Source organism: Panulirus ornatus, chromosome 21, assembly GCF_036320965.1.
Source record: "Panulirus ornatus isolate Po-2019 chromosome 21, ASM3632096v1, whole genome shotgun sequence".
Taxonomy (NCBI): Eukaryota; Metazoa; Arthropoda; class Malacostraca; order Decapoda; family Palinuridae; genus Panulirus; species Panulirus ornatus.
In genome coordinates this window covers 5,422,955-5,447,022 of record NC_092244.1, presented here as the reverse complement: position 1 = coordinate 5,447,022, position 24,068 = coordinate 5,422,955, and the positions used below count along the sequence as shown (strand labels likewise).

At 41.4% G+C, this 24,068-nt stretch overlaps 1 protein-coding gene across 1 annotated transcript; it reads right to left on the bottom strand.

Annotated features, from left to right (window-relative positions):
- Positions 1–5,220: 5,220 nt before the first annotated feature.
- LOC139756300 (uncharacterized) lies at positions 5,221–24,068 on the bottom strand. The gene is made up of 3 exons (XM_071675591.1): positions 23,822–24,068; positions 10,267–12,401; positions 5,221–9,560 (listed from the first exon to the last, which is right to left on the bottom strand). Exons 2-3 carry the CDS (start codon positions 10,300–10,302, stop codon positions 7,176–7,178), a joined length of 2,421 nt encoding a protein of 806 aa, XP_071531692.1. The 5' UTR covers positions 10,303–12,401; positions 23,822–24,068; the 3' UTR covers positions 5,221–7,175.

Below are 24,068 nucleotides of genomic sequence, written 5' to 3'. Positions count from 1 at the left end.
AAAGAAGGCCTCAGCATGATCATTAACTAGTGAGAAATTAATTCCGGGAACATGCAAGTAAGAGATCTAGGGATGACAATGCCTGATCAGTCAACAGAATTGCACATGGCATGTATGAGAATCTCATTTAAAGCATATGGTAAGGACATGATATGTATATCATTCACTACATACATAATACTAAAACTGGATTGTAATTCACAAGTCTGGTCACTATACCTAAAGAAGCATTACGACCTAATTGAAAGAAGACAGAGAAAAGTAAACGAGTTGGTACCTGAATTAAGAGGACCAAGGGCTACAAAGCTGCTCACCATCATGGAGGCAAGGAAAGAAAGGAGCCCTTATAATAGCCCTCAAGTTTCTAAATCAGCAGGACGATAATGACAATTAACAATTCTTCAAGAGGTACAGTGCTATGTAATCAAAGGCTATGACAGAAAGCTAGTCAAAAAGTTAGATAGGATGTTAAGTACTGGTTTAGTGTTACGGTGATGATGGTTGGATAAGGCTAGCCAAGGAGAGTGAACAACAGTAGTTTACAGAGGTTTAAAAGGCTACTTAATGGTACAGAAAGTTTAGGAGACAGGGACCCAATGAGTACAGTAGAACTCCCTCTTCTTACTTTACAAATAAATAATTACACAAAAGAAATAAGGCCCCATACATGTAGAACGCCTTCCATATACTGCAAAAATAGGTAATTACACACACAAAGCTACCAACTGTGCATATAAAAAGTGCTACACAATGAGGATAGTAAAACTGACTAGGGAGGGAAGAGTTAACTGAGTAAAGTACTTGGCATGTGGAAAAAAATGAGAGCAGTGTGAAATACACAGAATCAGCAACCAAGAAGTGACAACCACTGACTTAGCATAATTTGTTGAATATGCAAGTGTATCTGTGTGAGTGTGAGTTCAGGAAACATAGCTGCCGCTCAGTGTGTGCCATGTTCTTATATGACTAATTGTTATAAATTTCTCCAGTAACCCCACAAAGTGCAGTGCACTGCAATAAAACCAAACAATACCCTCAAGCTATATCTCACCACCGAACAAACCTCCATACAAACAGTTACTCATAAGTAACTCGAGTTAAAATACAAAGTGCCATGCAGCAGAGAACACTCTCACAGGCACTTCCCTCTTAATTTCTAGCCACGACCTTTTAAAAGTAAAATTGGTCAGCACAAAACCACTTTGTCCAGCCTAGCCATCTCTGTAACTCCCTAGTATTAACAATACCAATACACTTGTGCAACAATGCAAAAGTCAAACATACCAAAAAGACAGTACAGCATTAAAGATCCTATGATTTAAGGATTAGCAATGAAACATATAAACACTTAAAATGGAGTTACAAAAACATCCTCAGTACGAACTAGTCATTTAAAATGGCATCAGCTTGACAAAGCGTTGTATCAAGCCATTTGCCATCTTTTGAAAATCTGAACTTTAAGATAGCATTAAAAACCTATTAAATTATCATACTCTGTTTTTCCATGACTCCTCCCATTTTAAAAGCAACTGGTAGATTACATTTCCATCCAATCTGCCTCAAAAGATTTTCCTTAATGAAGGTCAATGCACCAGCAGATAGCACTCCTCATTACCATCCCCCGTCCCACATAGTTAATTCCATTGTCCATGCAAAAAGTTTCATGGCTGCTCCTCCAATAAGATCTCAAGAGGACACATGAATATGCATATAATTCACATACCCTCCCAACATGCAGAGCACGCATCTCCAAGCAGAACACAACTTCATTTCGTCTCTAACCCCTTTTGACCAAGAATGAAGTCTCCTGCAGCAACCCCATCTTCCAAATTAGTAGAAATGAACCCTCCCCTAGCAAGTAACTGAGACAAGTAGTCAACTAATCTGGCAAGCTCATATTCAGTATACTCAGATTTCACAGTCATCGGTGTAAAAAGATTTATCACTATCCTCGCCACCTCTACATCAACTATTATATTTCCCATCTGTAAAAGGGCCCCACGCACCTCCAAAGAGATGTACAGTCTTTTAGCAGACTTCCAGGTTTTCTCCAATACCCCAATGAGGGTACCATACATCCCAACGTTATGGAGACACCTTTACTTGCCAAAGCATAGCTTTATATCTCCCAATATTGCACTTTTCTGCTTTCTGAACATCATAAGCATACACTTTCATCTATCCATCATGTTTAGCCCTAAAAGTTATTAGTATTTGGTAATGTTCTTCCATACTCTGTTGCATACCCACACAAAATGCATTATTTTCTCTGGATTTTATGGGATAATTACACTGAAGTAAATAGCATACCTTGGAGTTCAAGAAATGGTCTCCTGGCGTATACCTTATCCTGTGATAATAAATAATAATTTGCCCATTCCCCAGGCACTCTCTCAGTACATTATAGTTACAAAGTCATATTTGTGCCATCGCTCGTCACTGCAAGTACAGTGGAATAACAGAGTAGGTTTCACCAGATGAGTAACAATAGTAGTATGACTCCTGATGCTTGTCTGGTTGGTTATTTGAACTTCAGTCTCATCGTGTTCAACATACTTTTAAGTCCATACATGCTTTTACTGCGTGTACAGCCCGTGTGGTACAGCTTGGCAATTCAGCTGGGCAGAGTATAGTTGCTGGAAGCCAAGACAGAGGAGGGCACTGTGATACGACATATTCTATTACAGTTGTGCAGGAGTCCTCCATTGTAATTCATAGTTGTTCTATCAAACATTTTTGCACTTTATGTGGATGTGTTCCGGGACACAAAGCTCCTGCTAGCCTAATCATACCGTTTACTGAAGTTAATTGTTAGGGCAGAGTCGCAGTTGGACCATAAGTCCTTACATATACTATATACTGCGGTGCACTGAAACAAAACATGGTCACATGACCTTTGAATTAATATCTGACTGCAGACCTGATCTCCAGATAAACTTATAGTAAAGGTAGCTCAAAGACATAATACAAAATGCTGAAACCGCAGATATTGCACAGATAATGACAGAAAAACTCCCTCTCCCATGATTGTGGTGTAACGCCAAGACAACCATATACAATTCGATGACACACACCCTAGACATTGAACCGTTCATTTAATTTTTCATTTACCATCAACACATACCATATGAAACTGACAACGATAGTGTTGTCTGTGGTACATGGATGTGTGTGGAAGGGTCAGGATTTGAGAAAGTGAGGCCGACGTTCATCTTTCTGTTGCTACCTTGCTAAGGTGGGAAAAGCATATGTGAACAAAATGGCAATTAAAAATATACAGTATAGAGAAGTAGGTCACTCAACACCTTAGTGTGATAACCGATAACCACAATGATCATAGTATGCTTGAAACTGATTATGGCTGAAATGCGATAAGAAATAAAACCCTGTGATTAGCTAACATTACCAATTAGTATAGAGTCCGATACAGTGTATGGGGATATGGAGTGGAAAAGGAAGTTCCACAGCATGGGGGAAGGAAGAGAGGAATGATTCAAAAGGTGTCAGCTAAAGGAGCTCCACAAGATTTGTTATCAGGACCGATCTATGTGTAAATTACCGGTGTATTCCCGGTATGAGACACTGCTCTTCACACGTCGCACGTCCTCGACATGCATCAACCGGTAATCGGCCAGCAGGGAAATGTACACCACCGTCCAGCCTGGCGGATGGGCCGTAGTCCCACGGACAGACAGGGGAAGGGAAGTCATGGCGGCCTACTCGGTTGTCAGCACGTAGCAAATCGTCCTGCCGAAGTCGTCTAAAACCTGCACTCTGGTGGCGTTAGAGTTCGCGTTCGTACGGACAAAGTGGTCAAGGTCGTTAGGGTCTGGGGGAGGCACCTCGCGGCCGAAGAACCTGATGGTACTGCGCAGTGGTAGCAACGTCTGGGACACGTTGTACATCTTGCCGTATTTCCACGTAATGGAATGACCGTGGTACTGGGAGGTGACCACCTGTCGTGCCGCTACCCTCCGGTGCTCTAAGTACCACTTCAACAGTACATCCACCTCATTCTGAAGCATGGGCTCCAGTTTTTCATAACGCCTCCACTTCGCCAGGGCTCCTGTGTAGGTCCAACCCGCCACGTCCCACAAGGCCCAGTTCCCAGGGGAACTCATCACATACTCTCCGTAATAATCGAAGTTACACTGGAAATACCATCGCTTGGGGCAGCGATAGAGGAGGATGAGTCTGGGGTACGTCTCATTGTAGAGGGCCACAACGTCTTTCGTCAGGACTACAGTGAACCAGGTGAAGTGCTTTTCTGACAAGGTCACCCTGTGTTCACTGACCCGGCTCTCCCTCAGCTTGATCCCCGTCAGCATCAGCTCCAGCTCGTTCTCGACAACACCGAATTGAATGTCAACAGAGTTCTCCTTTAGGGTCTGCAGGTGGTCGTTGTAGAGCGCTAAGCGTGCACTAGGGCCTCCAGCTTTCACGCCGAAGAAGAACGTCTTGGTGAAGTACAGAGGCATGCGGAACCGTGGGCTCTGGACGCCGTCGGCGTCCGTCCAGATGTAGGGGATTGCTGCCTCGCCGGACTCCACCAGACCCTCCTGCAGGCTCCCCTCCTCCGCGCCCAGCACGAGCCAGCACAAGAGCGACAACAAAACGATGTTCCTGAGCACCTTCAGTTTCTGCCACAAGGAGGGCGGGAAGCCCTGAAGCAAGGTGTTAAAAATAGGTGGCATTGAACTTCGCGAATGTATCTGAATAAAAATGTGCTCAAAACGTGGACAGGATGGAATTGGATATCAGCGAAAGTTTTGATGGGAGGAAGAGCTGCCAGAGATGTTGACCACGTCTGCTGAAGTGTGGGGTTAGAGGGTGGCCTAAACCAAACGGCAGACCGTTGTGAAAAGGTTAATACCTGGTACACGTAATAATGAGAACAAAAGAAGGGAAATTACGTTGCACGACTGTCCACGTTGTCTTGGTGTTGTGAGTGAGTGGTCATACATCAAAGACAACAATAATAACGGGATCTGAAGTAGATTTGCAAAATTTGCAGACTAATAAAATCTTAGGCGCAGATTATGTCCTTGATCCATCCTCAGGAAACGGCAATAACGTGTAATGTATGGGAGACAGATTATTTCCTGGCCAACAGCAACTTCATGCTTGTTTTTTTTCTTCAGCAAAAATCACGACTGATACTCCCTAGATACACACGGTGGCAGATTTGTGGTGTCAGTAAAAGGATAAAAAGTTAAGAACTTTTATTTGCAAGAAATATCCAATACTGCGTGCAAGACTTACAGAAGATAATTGCGGTGGCTCAGTCAAGGTTTGGACCTTGAACATACAGCATATAACTTCCTTTCAGATGAATAAATAGAATATATCTATTATGACACAGCATCTAATACTGAATGAATAGGGAAAACAAAAAGTTTTAAGAACCTTTATCCATACAGAACTGTAAACTGTGTTTTGGATACCACAAGGTAACTACTGCCAGCTCATCTGTCTGTCACCAATATTGGGACAGACCTTTCAGAATATTTATGTCCTTGTTAATGACTTATCTTGTATAATGGAAATGAAGAATAGACATTCAAGTAGACACTTCACCACACCTGGTCACCACTATTCACACACAGCGACAAATATGGGACCTTGAAGTAATTCTGGCCACATTAATGACACCTGTGGAGAGGATAGGTACACCTGTACTGTCCGCTCTTGCTACAAGTCCCCGTAGGGGTGTACATGTACGTGTCAGAAGACGCACACTGGTGCTAGTATATAGGTACTTAAATCCATGTATACCAAAAGTACTGTGCATCTACGATTATGTATACCTTATGGGCACATTTTCATGGAACTGGTCCTGTGCACCAGTACTACAGAACATATACAGCCAGTTATACATCATATAATCAGCCATGATGTACTGTATTACAATGGTATACATCATACAATCAGTAGACGACATCAACACCTTGTGATAACCTGGCAGGCTATTCCTTCATTATACTGACGTGAACTGTAACATCTTTAAATCACAGTTCAGTTTCACTTGTACCCCTCACTCTGGCCTCAGTTATGACAACTAAGCTTTTTTGCTTGAAATTTCGGTGATGAAAGACCTTAAGTTCATTCTCATTCATCACTTTAGTATTACTTTCCACTGTAAGTTCAGTAATGCATTTTCACTTGCATTTGGTGTTTGATCTTTATACACGATTTGCGTTGAACCTACACTTTTGAACTTAATTCTACCATGTTCACTGACTGACCTGGTAAATTCGATGCACAGCTTGTCTTTATTAATGTTGTTTTCGAGATTTTCTGCGTCACTTTGTAAGTTCAATGTTAGAGCTGTGTGCTCGTATTTCCAGAATCTAATCAAAATTCAAACGTCTTCCACATGTAATGCCCTCTGATAAGAAATGGTCTCCAAATATATCAATACATCACATGTTTTCCCACAACTCGACCTCTCTACAAAGGTCGTGGTCACAGCTTCATTTACAAAATTCATTATCACATTTCCGAGATTCACTTGTAAATACTGGGTAGTGTAATCACCTGTACATTCCATGATGTATCATCACTTGTAAATACAGTTCAGAACCGTGTCCCCCGGTGTACCATCACTTGGAAATGCAATCTGCAAAGCAGTATAAAAGTTCATCGTTAGGCTTAATTGTTGAATTAAACCCTAAACCACCAACTGTCATTTCGAAGCAGAACCAAAGGACTTGAGTTCAAACTTTCCAATCATATGGCCCTCCACTTGGAATTCGTCGTGGTCTTTAAACAATAAATTCCCTTGCACAATGTGAGGTCTGAATATTACTATTTCAGAATGTTCCTCCTACACCAGTGATGTAGGGGGATGGTAAGGAACATTCACAACTGGGAAAGTCTTCAGAAGGCCTTCTCGATCATGTTATGTTTTTAAAAACACGGGGAACTCTAAGTGGTTTTGAGAGGGTCATAGTGAAGGTATTTTCAGTACAAATATGGTCATCAATATGCTCAATGGCTATTCTCGGAAAACTGAGCAGACCACTGCAGACTAAGTCAACCTAGCATTATCAGTGATGCTCATTTTGTTAAGGCATCTGAAATACCACACGAGTCGCCTTTCCGGTACTTATCATTTTGCCTTCTCAATATGACTCGCAACAGATCCATTACCGGGAACACATGTCAGTGTCTGTTTATTGCTCATCAGCTGGCGCCGTTGCATTTTGTGCCAGGGGTCTTGGTAGCTGAGCCATATCTCTGTTCTGTTGGGATGGGGACATATGAAACAACGTTGGGAAATCCGAGTCGAAAAAACCATTGCCGGGGTAGAAGCCGTCGCCTCTTCCTGCTTCACCTTGGAACTGGGTCTTGGTGTGTCCCTCTGTGCCTTTGGCGTTGTTGTGTTGGCGAGTGTTGCCTCTACTGCCGGGCAGGCGACGGACTGAAGAATGGTCAAGGGATGGACTGTGTAGTGAGGGTGGGGATGGTGATGGGGTTCGTAGCGAAGGTCTGAGTGACGGATTATGTGGCAGAGGCCGAGACGGTGAGAGGCCGGGCACTGAGGGCGGTAGAAATGGTGGATTACGTACTGGGGCTCGAGGGTGAGATGGCCGAGGTGGCAACTGTTTATAATTTGTACCAGACAGGTGAAGTCGTGTCCCCGTTCGTGGTGGGATGCCTGGATTCGACCAGGGACCCGATGGATACTGAAAACGAGGAAGCAGGACTTCTCTTGGATTGTAGAAGTAATTTGGAAAGGTCACGCGACCATATGAGGGGAAGAGCCATTTTAGGAAACCATAGTTCAGTAAGGGGCTGGTTGGATTGTGAACTAGATTCGGATTGTATGGTGGGCTTGGAGCGAAGCCATTTTGATAGTGGTCGTCAAAGTGTGTCGGAGGTCTCTGAGGTGTCTGAGGACTGTTCCTGTAACTGTTAGGAAATGTGTCCTGAACAGGGGTCTCAAAATCGTCGTAATAATACTCGTCCATGTTGTGGTTCTTCAAGAGTTGAACATAGTTCAAGTCTTCTTCATAATCGTCACCGGAGTCGTAATCGACGCTGCCAATGTCCTCTTCCTCAAACCGTCCTTTTGGCAAGGTAGTTGGATGCTGCAAGTGTGGGCGTTGAGGCCTTGAAGTTGACGGTTCCTGGAGTGTTGGATTGTGGGACGGCCTGTCATCATCTCCAAACTCCTTTTGTTCAGGGATGCTAGTGGACATAACAGAATCATCCTTCAAGTAAATGTTTCCATCCTGGCCAACGTACAGATCATCTCTCAGTGGGTAGTCTTCTTTAAACTGATAGCCCCTATGGTCCTCTTGGTTGGGATCCACTATGATTTCATACTTCGGATCCAAATCACGAATATTTTTCACCTCAGCTTGATGAGATTCGGTTTGTTTAGATGGCTGGAAAGGCTGATTCCGAGGAGTATAATAATTTGGAGGAGGGAGTGGGTAGCGTGGCAGCTGAGGAAACTGATTATGTCCGAATAAATTAAAGGGATCTAAGAGCTGTAAGAGGCTACCAGCAGTGTCACTGAGACTTGGATGAGGAGATCTTGGAAAGGCGTTTGCTGGAGGTTGATGCTGATAACCACCTCCACTCTGGAACCTGGTTCCAGCTGGGTGCCGTGGGGGACTGCGAGATGACGGATCATTATAGCCGCTGGTCTTCAATGGTGGACGGTTGTAGCTACTGCCACCTGGTTGGTTTCGCAGATCTTTCTTGTTGAAAGACTTGTAATACCTGTCAAAACTATCGTGAAAAGAGTTGCCAAAAGGATGAATTCCTTTGTCAAACCTGGAAAAGGGTTTTGGTATCGGTGCGCCAGGGAGCTGTTGGTGGATATTAGGAGAACGCCTAGGATGACCCTTGGGCATCTGGAAGGGTGGCTGTGGTTCTCTGTACTTCACCACCTGCAACCCCATTAAGTTGGCCAGGGATGGCACCTTCTCCATAGCGACCCCTTGATTTGCCAGCTGCATGGGGTTGATCCAGGCCAAACCTTCTGGCTCTGGGAGTTCTTCCACTACATCTTCATCACCTTCTGCTGCGCTTTCATCATCAGTCGTTTCTTCCTCTGTAGCCTCTCTCTTCTTACGTAAGGAATATCTACCTTTTATCCCGCTCACTCTAACATTCTCATCATTTCGTTTTCCCCATATCTTCACAGCAGCAGTGTCCTGGACATAGACACCATCACCATCATCCTGGACTCTGCCTCCACTATTGTTTACATCCTCACCATACTGAACATCCTGGTCTGCCACATCCTGAGGGGTCACACCATCCCTGACCTGAACCTCCACATTACCAGCCCTAATGCTGACCTCACTTCTGCTCCGAACGTTCTCGCCATACGCGTCCTGGACATCCACACCTTCAACATTCACATTCCCACCAGCTTGAACATTCATACCACTACTGACCTGAACGTGTACACCACGACTATCACGAATTCTAGGAGTGTCACGAACCTGATCCTTCTGATTAACACCAGCATCAACCTCCACACCAAGATTAATGTCCTGAATTTCTTCCTGTCGGTTCTCATCTCCAGCAACTGCTGCCACCTGGAAAGAAGGAAAATGTAATGATTAATGTAGGCAGGAGTGAAACAATGTTTGACCGATATGAATGAAGTGGGTGAATCTAGTTCATTCAAATCGAAAGCAAGAATGGACTTTCGTGAACCCTGTCGAGTTATGCTTGGTGCTACTGTAGCTGGTTGGCCTTGCCCGTGAGAATATAGGACCCCAAAATGCCTAGTGTGAAAACCAAAGAAAGTTTTCCCAACATAAGAGGAATGGATGACACTAGACAACACAACAGCAGAGGTGCTGAGGACCTGTTAATAAAGAAAAGGTCAACAGTTTATCTATAAAAATTACCACTTTCATTTGATATTCCCTCACATGGCTGTAACGTATCATTTGATATGTTAACTCTTTATCACAGAGTAACGGTCTGAGAACCAGCTGACGGAACAAAAGTATACATCAGAAATGATTATCTGGAGAATCAGTTTAGAGAAGTAGAGGGCAGTATAAAAAGAAATAATGGCGAAAGAAGAAATGGAGTTCTGATGCATTTAATCCCTCTTGAAGTACATCAATAAAATGAGTTAGCTAAATAAATGTTATAATGCCTCTCTCAACTTGACTGATCATTTCAAAACGCAATTTCTTGGTCAGCAGCGACATACTACTTTAAGTACTTTCAATACTTTTTTATGTAAATAGTTTTACTGTTATCTAACTACAAAACAGACTTACGTACCAGGCAGAGCAAGAAGAGGCTTCCAACCTTCAGCATGATGACACACTTCAGTAAGCATCTAAAAAAGATGACAATTACTGAGGTTTGTTGGTTTCCAAATATCACTGGTTCATGGACTCTGGTGGTCTCTGGGAAGTCACCGATTCTTGACTATCACTGGCACTAGAGGCCACTGCTCTTAGGGGATCACTGGTACTTGTGTATCAGCAGATTTGCAAAGCTGTGGATTACTGGTATGTTATCATCACTTACTGAAGGTCTCTTGATTCTTAAGAGTTACTTGTTCTTGAAGGGCACTGCTTCTCTAAAGTCACAGGCTTCCGATCCTTTGAAGTTACGGTCTAAAATCTCTCTGGCCGTAATAGATACGTGGATCCATTCACTGGTTCTTTGAGAATGATGGGTTCGTGTAGTCGCTTCGTGACTAGTTCACTGATTACGCACACCAGCTGCTGTTTGGAGGTCGTTTTTCTTCACGACCGCTGCCTCAGAAGCTGCTATAATCTGTTTCTTCGTCTTATCAGTCACTTATCTTGTTATTCACGACTGTTGTAGCCTTTCTGCGGATATTGTTGAAGAGTGACACACTCTTAGCTATGACCACTTTAGTGCGTGAGTGTGTAGTGACGGTGAAAGCATACTGGTGACAGGTGATAAGAGTTATAAGCCAGGTGTTAAGCATCAGTAATTCAACAACTTTCACACTCTGTGCAATTACAAGTTGTGCATCATTTCTTGTCTTAGCACTGAAGTCATACAGCTGATAACCTGTACAGTTCTTTATGGGGTCATTAAAGTTCTCATCATCAACATCAATTAGAAAGAGTATATCATAGTGGCTGTACTGACATGTCTAAATAACATGATCTAAAATCTATTTTCGTCAAACAGAATATAATGGTTCACCTTCCTGACGTCACCATCACCCACAGCAATACCTATTCCAGTGTCTCAGTGGTACTTCCAGGTTTCATTTCCTTAAACTGGTGGTCAGCATGATTCCTGTGATGACAGACTTTCTGAATATTTATTTATTATTCTTGTCACCTGATATTTGCAGAAATGAATTACTCTCTGCTGGTTATTATGAAAGTTTACATTTCCAAGAAAAAATCTATAATGTTTCCTGGATTTCTCATAACAAAACAGAGCAAATATTTTTTTTTTTTTTTGGTCCACTTTTATTCTCACGTGTAGAGGCAAATTCTTCTCTCATTTCCAGCACATAAATATATACGTACATGTGAATTTCAGATGTGAATCAGTTTGAAATAAACTCATAGTCCAAAGTAATGCCATCTCAAATATATCATCATCTTTTCATCGTAGATATGAGCAATAATTCTACATAAGCATGTGATGAGTTAATTTGTGTTGTCACTGTTGGAGGAGCCTAAGGTAGTCTGCACTGTGAACCTGTATACCATCTGATGACAAAAATGTTTGCCAGTTTAGTTATAACCTCACTTATTAAGCAGCCTCATTGGTATCATTACTCAGATTGAGTTTCCTTGAGTCTTATGGTTAAGACATTAGAAACGCTTATCTAAAAAATTGCTTTGAAGATCACCATCAATGAATTCTATCACATTTTATCTGATTTACAAAGATAAATCAAACTCCTCTTTAAATGCAAAAGCTCTTTGAAAACAATAACAGAGATCTGGAAATATACCACACTTGCAGTGACTAATATAGGAATATCCAGGTTTATCTACTACCACAAGACTTGCCAACCCTCCTGTATTCCCTCACTTGTAAACCATGAAGACGCTAGACCACAGAGATTCTGTGTACAACCCGTAAGTAAGGCTACACCTTTCCATCTTACTGAATTGGTATCAAAGCCAAAGTTAGTCCTCCTTTCTTCTATGTCGGTTTGAAGTCTTCACAGGTAGGTGGGGGATGTGCTTAGTACTGTAATACTTCAGTACTACATGGCTTCAGTGGACTTCAGTACATCACACAGACTTCACTGAACAGTATGCTGGACGCCCTCATTGGACTGGTCACTTTCAGTGGACTCAGGACACCACTAGGAAGGCTTCAACTGATGATGCAGTGTGGTGGTGTTACAGTCAACTGGTGGGTACAGGTGTGTTGTTGATAGCCTGTAGCTTACTCCTCAGTGCACCCTGGGAAATTACAGGAATCATGAGTCATCTGTAACACTACTTACATCATTACTGTTGACAGTAAGTATAATGGTAATAGACAATAATGGTGAAGTTGATGATGATAAGTGTAATAACTAAAATAATGTTTCCTATCATCATAATTAAACTTTACTAGATATATTCCAAAACTGTGCTAACTATATTCCAAAATCTTTCCTAGTTGTATTCCAAAAAACTTCCTAGTCATATTCCAAAAACTTTACTAACTATACTCCAAAAACTTTATCATTAGAAAAATTTTTAGTTATCAAAATATGAATGATCATTAGTTTTTTATATTACAATTAGCTGAAAAAAAGACATATTACAGATATTCATCAGCTTAACATACACAAAAATTCATAGGTTGTGATCAAGTTACCCCTCACTCCTTTCTCCGATGGTGGGGAAATTTAAAGTCCACCCTTTTCTCGTGTGTGTGTGTGTGTGTGTGTGTGTGTGTGTGTGTGTGTGTGTGTGTGTGTGTGTGTGTGCGCGCGCGCGCCAGTCACGGCAGCTGGTGTAGCCTACCAGGCATGTACGAGGCGCACGTGGTGAGGCAGGGAGAGAGGCGTGTGCATGGCATGATTGTCAGTTCTGGAACCGTTCTGTTTTTTGACGTGTTTAGACTTGTATATATATATATATATATATATATATATATATATATATATATATATATGTATATATATATATATATATATATATATATATATATATATATATATATATATATATATATATATATATATATATATATATATATATATATATATATATATATATATATATATATATATATATATATATATATATATATATATATATATATATATATATTACACAACTGATATTCTGAACAGAATTTTACAAAACGTTACGCTACTTGCGCAATAAACGGTTCATACTGCTAATAAAACTGTAATGTGCTATAAACCCCAAACACAAGGCTGTCACAGGCTGCAACTCCCTATCACCACCTTTCATTCCAATCACGTAAGCTGGAGGCTTTCCCTGTAGCGGATCCAACTCCGTGTGTTGCGTGCCCCGCCAATGCTCCCTCACCCGCGAAGCAACGAGATCAACTGTCAATAGCTTTTGAACCGTCCCCCGCGCCACCGTCATTAGATTGTGGTGGCTGCTGTCAGCTATGCGGTGTGGAAGGTACTATAAAACCTTTTATTGATGGATTAATCGTGGAATAAATGACAGGTCGTTCTGCCGCGGTGGTGACTAGGCCCCTAGCGTTCTGCCGCGCTGTCAGGTTAAGTTAGAAACAAACCATTTCCTGAACTTACTGTGGCACTTTGTATTGAGGTAATTAGTCCGTTCTGGAGTTTATTGACAGTAACAAAAGTGTTAACGTGTTTTGTAACTGCACTGAGTAGAACGACTATGTTTTCTGTTTCACAGCATTAGTGACTTGTATGTTCTGCTGTAACGGTACTGGGCCCGGGAGTTGTGCTGTTGCTGTGCTGTGAATTAGAGAGAAGACGTTCTCTTACGGTCCACAGCCCTTCTGTGGAAAAATGGCGGTGATGTGCGCTCCTTGGCTCCTCCGCTACCTGGGGAGAAGAGCTCTTGGCACGTTCAGCTGTTTTCGTTATACCAGAAATGTCTTATCATATCAAGAAACTGATTTCAGGAGATGCCATCGCTGTAACCATACACATGAACATGGGAACGAAATACTCTAAATGATACAGTTGATAATTCTAGTTTAGCACAAAACTTTTAAAAGTTTAATTATAGAGAAAAATCTAGAGTTTAGGGTCCCATGAGTGTTGAACTCCCTCCACTAACAGCATACTAACAGATAGGTATACATATTATGATATATTGATAAAAACATGTCATGAGTACACTGCAATCATCTTTTTTTTTTCCAAATATCTACCAAAATCTATAAGCCGTTCATTAAAGAAAAACTGAGACCGGTTGTTTGGAATCAGCGATGAAGTCTATGGAAAACGACAAAGGTAACAATAAAGGAGGAAAATCCATCAACAACTGAAAAAATTACGACTATTTTGCACCATAACAGTATATCATAAGGCCATATAGGGAATCAAGTTCCCTTCCAACATCCGTGCTCAGGAAATGTCATACGCAAGACCATCCATCCAGGGTGTTCCGGCCGCCCGCACGGTGTCTCGTGAATCAAATTTACCGTAACTGGGTCGATCTTTGAGACCGCTACCGCCTTAATAGCGTCCCCACAGCAGATAGCCACGAGCATCGCGCACACTACGTACTCCAGGGTTGAGGACCCACAGGCGCACGGTGGCTGTCATCTTCACCTAGTACATCACTATCTTTCCCTCTGGGGCCATATATATACATAGCGGGAGTGTATGTAGTCTAGAATTATTTATAACATTCTGAAGAAGGTGTTAAGGAACTTCTCGGATGGTGGAACCTGACGAGCTCTGTGGATGAGATGGTTAAAGCCCGAATAACCAACCACACATCATGAGTTTGTAAACGAATCTCTCATGGAAATCATATGAAAAATAGCTAAGATCCCAACTCGACTAGAGAGAGAGAGAGAGAGAGAGAGAGAGAGAGAGAGAGAGAGAGAGAGAGAGAGAGAGAGAGAGAGAGAGAGAGAGAGAGAGAGAGAGAGAGAGAGAGGCGAGTGCCGTTGGAACAGTTATCAACAACAATATTGTGAACTCGGCAACTTCAAATCCCACGCCTTCCAGCACGTCGACTTGGCTCGTTTAATAACACCATACACTGCTGTGTTCTGCTTCCCTTTACAATTTACGGTTAGTTTTCCCTCTACACATTGTACTCCCAAGTTTATGTATCATCGCTCTAGAAAATGCAACGTGCTCCACGCTTTCTTAATGAGAGAAATCGCTGGATGTTCTATATACTATTTCGCTCCCTCATACACAACCAGCCAGCCCCCTCAGTCCGTGTCACACGAGACATCTCACAAGATATCGGGAAAAGTTCGCGACAGATGTCGAAAGTAACCTTAATTCTGGTATTACCGGCAAATGGGGTGAGGGGACACTAACCCCACGGAAAATAAAAAAAAAAATCATGTATATAGCGTCTACACAAATACATGTTTTAGGTACATGCATTCATTTTTGTTATGGACAGACTGAAGTTCTTACAAGACATAAGGTTTATATATATATATATATATATATATATATATATATATATATATATATATATATATATATATATATATATATATATATATATGATAGAGTTGATAGAGATGCTCTGTGGAAGGTATTAAGAATATATGGTGTGGGAGGCAAGTTGTTAGAAGCAGTGAAAAGTTTTTATCGAGGATGTAAGGCATGTGTACGTGTAAGAAGAGAGGAAAGTGATTGGTTCTCAGTGAATGTAGGTTTGCGGCAGGGGTGTGTGATGTCTCCATGGTTTTTAATTTGTTTATGGATGGGGTTGTTAGGGAGGTAAATGCAAGAGTCTTGGAAAGAGGGGCAAGTATGAAGTCTGTTGGGGATGAGAGAGCTTGGGAAGTGAGTCAGTTGTTGTTCGCTGATGATACAGCGCTGGTGGCGGATTCATGTGAGAAACTGCAGAAGCTGGTGACGGAGTTTGGTAAAGTGTGTGGAAGAAGAAAGTTAAGAGTAAATGTGAATAAGAGCAAGGTTATTAGGTACAGTAGGGTTGAGGGTCAAGTCAATTGGGAGGTGAGTTTAAATGGAGAAAAACTGGAGGAAGTGAAGTGTTTTAGATATCTGGGAGTGGATCTGTCAGCGGATGGAACCATGGAAGCGGAAGTGGATCATAGGGTGGGGGAGGGGGCGAAAATTTTGGGAGCCTTGAAAAATGTGTGGAAGTCGAGAACATTATCTCGGAAAGCAAAAATGGGTATGTTTGAAGGAATAGTGGTTCCAACAATGTTGTATGGTTGCGAGGCGTGGGCTATGGATAGAGTTGTGCGCAGGAGGATGGATGTGCTGGAAATGAGATGTTTGAGGACAATGTGTGGTGTGAGGTGGTTTGATCGAGTAAGTAACGTAAGGGTAAGAGAGATGTGTGGAAATAAAAAGAGCGTGGTTGAGAGAGCAGAAGAGGGTGTTTTGAAATGGTTTGGGCACATGGAGAGAATGAGTGAGGAAAGATTGACCAAGAGGATATATGTGTCGGAGGTGGAGGGAACGAGGAGAAGAGGGAGACCAAATTGGAGGTGGAAAGATGGAGTGAAAAGGATTTTGTGTGATCGGGGCCTGAACATGCAGGAGGGTGAAAGGAGGGCAAGAAATAGAGTGAATTGGAGCGATGTGGTATACAGGGGTTGACGTGCTGTCAGTGGATTGAATCAGGGCATGTGAAGCGTCCGGGGTAAACCATGGAAAGCTGTGTAGGTATGTATATTTGCGTGTGTGTGGACGTGTGTATGTACATGTGTATGGGGGGGGTTGGGCCATTTCTTTCGTCTGTTTCCTTGCGCTACCTCGCAACCGCGGGAGACAGCGACGAGGTATAAAAAAAAAAAAAAAAAAAAATATATATATATATATATATATATATATATATATATATATATATATATATATATATATATATATATATATATATATATATATATATAAATGATATGTCTCGAGCAAACCTTTAAAACTTTCAATCATTTAAATTTCAGTATGGGAAAGCTACCCACATCCCCTTGACTCTATCATCATCACTTTAAATACTCATCCCAGTGATTTGGCTTCATCCCACTTCCTCCTCCCTGGAAAACCTCCTGAGAGGGCCCGTGGCGTGGACTCGTGCGAGAATCAAGTTGGGCATATAAGTGTGACCAGATCGGTATATCCAGCTTAACAAGAACTCTCTGGTAGACTTAACGAACAACCACTTCATCAATATATCCAAGAGAACAATTTCTTTTGAAAGAGATTAATTAAAATCCATCAAAAAGGGCTTTGTTAAGTATTACGTTGAATGTATCTATTCGGTCAATGTAAATATGGCAAGCTCACGTTGATGCTTCGACAGATGCAATCCTTGTTTAAAAATTATGAAAATTTCATGTTTGAATCTCTCATATTTTAATGACAAACTTTCATTAACATGGGTAATAAGTTTCATTATTTATGCAGTCTTCCACAATTAGTGAACTAAATTGCAGGCAGAATGTGCTGGAAATATGAAAACAGAGATATTCAAGTGCATCTTTACATCTTAGGCAAAGAGAAATGATGAAACCCCTTACACAGATTTCATCTTCCTGTGTATTCTAATTTAGCACAATTAGATGACTACAGAATGCTGAAGTATCTTCATATACTACCAACCGTGACCCAATTCAAGTTGGGGAAACTAAACTCAGATGCCGCGACGGTGTAACTGTACGTGAAAAACTTTCATTACAAAACGAGACCCCGTATTGAAGGAATATAGGTCTAGCCTTTCCATGTCTGGTTGACGCGAATAATTCTTTTAAACAATTCACTTAACTGGAGCACAAAATTTCTCTTTGGTTGAGAGTGAAATTTGCATGTTTCCGCATTCGATGGAGACCAGATCTGCGTGCGACATGCACACGACGAACGTTCTGTAAATGTTCATATGACACGGAATCGTCTGGTAATTATGTTCTAGTTTTCTAAAAGAAAAAAAATCTGTTTTCCTGGTGCTGTTAACGCTATCAGAAACGCTGTGACATTCCACTTGTTAGGGCGTCAGTTTCTCGGTTTTATTTGAGTATCATTCCCTTTAGAAATCTCTCTCCCTCTGCTTCCTGTCATTCATATACATACATATATACATTAATGAGAATGAGAGGAGAGGTTGACAAAAGAGGATATATGTGTCAGAAGTGGGAGGAACAAGAAGGGAGAGACCAAACTGGAGATGGAAGAATGGAAGCGTACAAGATTTCGAGTGCCGTTGTCTGTGAACATGCTGGAGGGTGAAAGGCATGCACGGAACACCAGTGCATTGCAACAATGCGCAATACAGGTATCGACGTGCTGTGAATGGACTGAACCAGGGGATGTGAAGCGGCCGGGGGAAACCATGGAAAGGTCCGTGAGGCCTGGTTGTGGATAAGGAGCTGTGGTTTCGTTGTATTACACATGACAGCTAAAGAATGGATGAGAGAAAATGCAGCCTTTCTTCGTTTGTTCCTGTCTCTACCTTGCAAACGGTGATCAAGTGTGTGTGTGTGTGTGTGTGTGTGTGTGTGTGTATATATATATATATATATATATATATATATATATATATATATATATATATATATATATATATATTTTTTTTTTTTCTTTCTTTTAAACTATTCGCCATTTCCCGCATTAGCGAGGTAGCGTTAGGAACAGAGGACTGGGCCTTTTTTGGAATATCCTCACCTGGCCCCCTCTGTTCCTTCTTTTGGAAAATAAAAAAAAAAAAAAAGGAACAGAGAAGGGGTCCAAGTGAGGATATTCCTTCAAAGGCCCTCCTCTCTTCTTAATGCTACCTAGCTAACGCGGGAAATGGCGAACAGTATGAAAGATATATATATATATATATATATATATATATATATATATATATATATATATATATATATATATATATATATATATATATATGTAAGCATCGGAATCATTAGATACAGGAAAACCCGAGAAGGATCTGCACCAGTGTAAGGCATATGGCCTTGACGGGACCTTGTCCAACCTGCTCACACGGGGCAGCTGAGGGAAGGTGTCTGACCTAGGAGACTGGGCCTGACCTACAGCAGAAGACGGGTTAAGGACAGACAGACATGATTACATCTTTCAGACTCGTCAGTGAATTCGACAAGGATGGCAATAAGGAATACTTCGCAGCCTGATGGGAACGTTCATTTACAGGACATGAAACTAATCTGGTACGAGAAGGGAAAGTAGTTTTATGGAAAAAAAAAGAATGGACAAACAGAACAAGCTAAAAGAAGACCTTATGAAGACTGAGTGTGACCGGATGTGGCCTTTTTTCGTGTTTCCGGGCGCTACTTCGCTGACGCAGGGGGTGGCGATATATATATATATATATATATATATATATATATATATATATATATATATATATATATATATATATATAAAATGAAAAATACATGAAAGGCCCACACAAACTCACTGTATTTATAAAGTCACTCCGGATAACGGGAAAGCGAATCAGCAAGTCTGGCTAGCAAACCGTTTAAGAGGGTCGAGCAGCGAGGGGCGTCCAAACGCTTCTCACCAGTGTGTGAAGCATCGCTCGTGGTCCGTGACGGACCGCCACGCAGGCCTTAGGCATCCCACCCCTGCTGGCTGATTTGTCAGCGGATTCTGCTTCATATCTTTGCTTTCCACCGCTGTAGCTAACGTTGTATCAAGACAACCTTCGAGTTGGTTTAACATGTAGCGAAGTGAAATACACTATAGAACAAACTCAGTTGCCTAATTTGTCATCGCTTAAATCACGGCAACCCGTTTACTAGATTACGTTAGTGAAGGAAAACGAGGTGGTACACGACAAATGACTATTTTGTTCATCCTTTGAAGAAATAAAGAAAAAAAAAAACTGGGTGAAGCCCCCTGGGTGATTATCTCATTTTGGGTGCAAAGAACCTTTCCCAGCTACACGTTACATTAATGTCTCCAAGAAACTCCCTAACTTCGTGAACATATATTTACTTTCTGCTCTAGGAGTTCAGGGAGCTGGATAAGTCCACCGGTCGGGACCAGAAGTCATACAGTGTTATGATGTGTGTGCGTCTATGTGCATGTATTGTATATCAACTGTTATATTTCTTTCTTGCATCTCCCCTGATGATGATTATTACACGAAAGTGCACTTGTTTCATATGCTATCCCTTTTCTAAAGTCAAATGTTTACCTGGCCTTGCTTTTCCTGACGTCACCTAATGCAAGTTTCACCTAACCAAATTTATCAGGCTGTACTGTATATACTGTATGCCCTACATACCTTAGACTTAGTAACCTAAACCTACTTTTCAAGACATGCCCTAGTTAAATAAATCAATTCTGCCTAACTTTCCTTTTATCATTTACATTTTCCTTACTTTAAATTTTCCTAGGCATTATGAAAGTTACATACTTTCTGAATGTCATCTTTACATCCTTACGCGTAACCCAACCATACCTAAATTTAAGCACCTAATCTATGCTCCTTTCGCGATATAGCAAAAAGTCTCCACCTTGAGAAACCTGATCATAGTAAAGCGGTCCAACCACAAAAGTTTAATGGACCAGGGAAGAAAGTCAATAAAATTTCTAACGTACTAGAAAACATATTCAAATATATGAGTCAAGTGCGGAGGCAAACGTTTGGGTAGCGAGGAGCGGCATTAACCTCTAAGCTCCAGGGCGGGAGTTCCTGTCGCTTCCTACTGCGCACTACCCGCCCCAAATCTCATGCCACAGGATAGATCTATCCACATATGCTGCGCTCTGCTTAGTGCTCGTACTTTTATCAGTTACTCCTTTTCACAGCCATCCATGTAAGCAAGACGAATTAAAAGTAATTTTCAACTGAAATCTCCGTTACGCAACAAAGTAACAGAAATAAAGCAAATTCTATGCCACTGATGGTAAGTGATTTGCCAATGCTGCCGCGGACGCTCACCCCCACATCGGACAAGTATCCTGCGTGTCTCGGTATTTAACCTCCTGCACTAGCTACGAAATTCCCTCACTTCTTTAAACATAACAGATGTGCCATCTCACGTCCACCCAACAACACATAACGCAGGAGTCCTGGCGAGACGCGTCTTAATCCTGAAAATAACCAGTGACCATAGAACCGCTCTAGGCGCGGAGAAAAAATAGCCGCTCTCCGTGTCTTGTTTTGGAACCGAGGTTTGTGGTCGTGATATAAACAGAGGGTTTACTTCAAACTGACCTTCTACCCGGAAAGAAAGAGTTGTAGGTCTCTGTTATCTAGCACATAACCTACATTCGCCGACTTCTTCTAGTCAGCACTTTCATCAATGGACCAGCGAGACACTTGACCTATATCAATTATTATCAATATTATCGTATTCATAATTATAAATTCACGATACAATTTTTTGCTTTTTCACCAGTATACAAGTAGGTTACACACACACACACACACACATATATATATATATATATATATATATATATATATATATATATATATATATATATATATATATATATATAAACCCATGGACCTCCTTCACGACGATCCTACACTTTCAAGTCTGCGCTTCAGTAGGAAGCAGGGATACGATGGAGTCGTTAGGAGTGGGAAAGTTCTGGGTGAGTGCATACTCGTTATTCAAAATAATTTTGGAACATAATGGGTCGAATAAGAGAAATGCTTACAAATCAATGCATTTCATATTTACCTGACACAAACACACACACACAATATACATATATATATATATATATATATATATATATATATATATATATATATATATATATGTAGGGGATAGGGGATTAAGAATACTTCCCACGTATTCCCTGCGTGTCGTAGAAGGCGACTAAAAGGGGAGGGAGCGGGGGGGCTGGAAATCCTCCCCTCTCGTTTTTTTTTTAATTTTCCAAAAGAAGGAACAGAGGGGGCCAGGTGAGGATATTCCAAAAAAGGCCCAGTCCTCTGTTCTTAACGCTACCTCGCTAACGCGGGAAATGGCGAATAGTTTAAAGAAAGAAAGATATATATATAGTATATGAAATCTCCTTTTTTCATTATATCTTTTCTAAGTAGACGCCGGTTAAAAAATGTAGGGCCTCCAATAGTGAAGAACGTAAAGAAAATGAGTTGATGTTCTCTCTCCAGCCCCCAGGCACCTGTTGTAACGACCACCACTTGACTCATTCGTCACTGGATAATGGACCCCATCTCCAGAAAAACAACACTGTACCTCACCCCCCCTCCCCCAAGACACAGATAAGCTCCGCTGTGACCTGCTAACGGAGGCTAACTCCTGGTGAAAATAGCGGGTACCCCAGCCCCAAGAGCACCCTGAAGGTTGATCCTGCCAAGCAAAAACTGTTTGTGTTTAACGCGCGAGGCAAACGTTAGCTGCCTCTCTCTCTTTATATATATATATATATATATATATATATATATATATATACGAAAGACGATTACTTTCCACACACAGAGATGAGTAAATAATGATCCTTACGTGTCCGAAAAAACTGATGCTGGAATGTGCCGTCAGCCACCCAGAGTAATCTGTGAGGCTTATGATGAGGGTACAGTCTGCCGTAACTGTTGTCTTCACCCCAAGGGCTCCACGAAGGTGACCTCCCCACTAGACGCCACCCCTCGGCCCGATCCCACAACACATGGAATACCCTCGCCCCTCATCACCCTACACGGGGTCAACAATCCATCTCACAAGGTCAACCTCTCATATTTTTTTCTCCGGGGATCAATACGATAAATGGAAGTTTACGCGCGCCTTTATCCACCATTCCAGACATACCACTCAGCAAATCCATATGGCACTGTTTGTACGAACAAGCTTGTTTTCAGAGAGGCAGCCGCTAATATCGTCTTTGGATTTACAATCCTCAGTTTCTTGCGAAAGAGATCACTATTTTTCTCATCCTTGAAGTCTCCAATCGTAGGTCTGTTCGTCAGCGGTATGAGTAATTTCCAGTAAAAGATAACAATTACTTGTAGATAAATTAGAATTTCCAGTAACAAAAGATAAGCAGCTTTACCAATCATTGTTTCCAGAAGCATGATATGAAACGCATTATCAATCACTATTACCAGCAGCATAAGACACATGGAGCATTACCAGTAACTATTCCCAGCAGCACAAGTTCTGTGCGGCATTATTGTATAGTAACCTCACGACCTGTCACCTCTGATGATGGAACTTAAAAAAAAAAAAATTCAACAAAATCGTAAGCTGTCAAGTATCCCCCAGCAGAAAACCTCTATATGATTCTATGGTAAATCTAGTGATAAATTCGATTCGCAGAAACATAATTGATCTCGAGAAACAGACGTCAACAATACAGCAGTTTTCTCCAACTAACACATAAGGGTGTTATATGATACGATTCCCAGGTCAAACTAATGTAAGGTTTATAGTTACATACTCCTTCAGAACGAAAAAAGGATTTCTTAAATCTTGTCTACTTACCACTACGTTTTGGGCACTTGATATGATCCTAAGCGTTTCGTTATAAAGGCCACTTATATTTAGTCACCGTTTCTTTCAACAAATGTATTTCAGATTCCTACCACATCAGGGACATTTTATCACATACCATCGCGCAGTCTCCACTTCGCTAATCATTACTTTCATGGATGTAAATTAACTATATATTTCCTTTTTAGCACTATGAGCAAAGTAATACCTGTAAAAATTGTCATAGACAGGCACTCTAAATAATCTTAAAATTTGTCTGAATAATACTTACGCTTAGTGCTTCGCTCTACAGGTAAGCTCAGTAGGCCAGTTGCTGCCGTACTAGAGACCAGAGCGGTGTACATCAGTACACGCCAGTGGCCTGGAAGTGACTGACACGGTAACCTCTGGTTCTATACTTGATGGTTGCAACTACGGTCGCGTCGCGCAGATGCCATGTGCTTATTTTGTTGCGAACTGCATAATATACAGTCTTAGCTACATTCAATAGCTCAACCAGTCGGTCAAGGAACATTTAT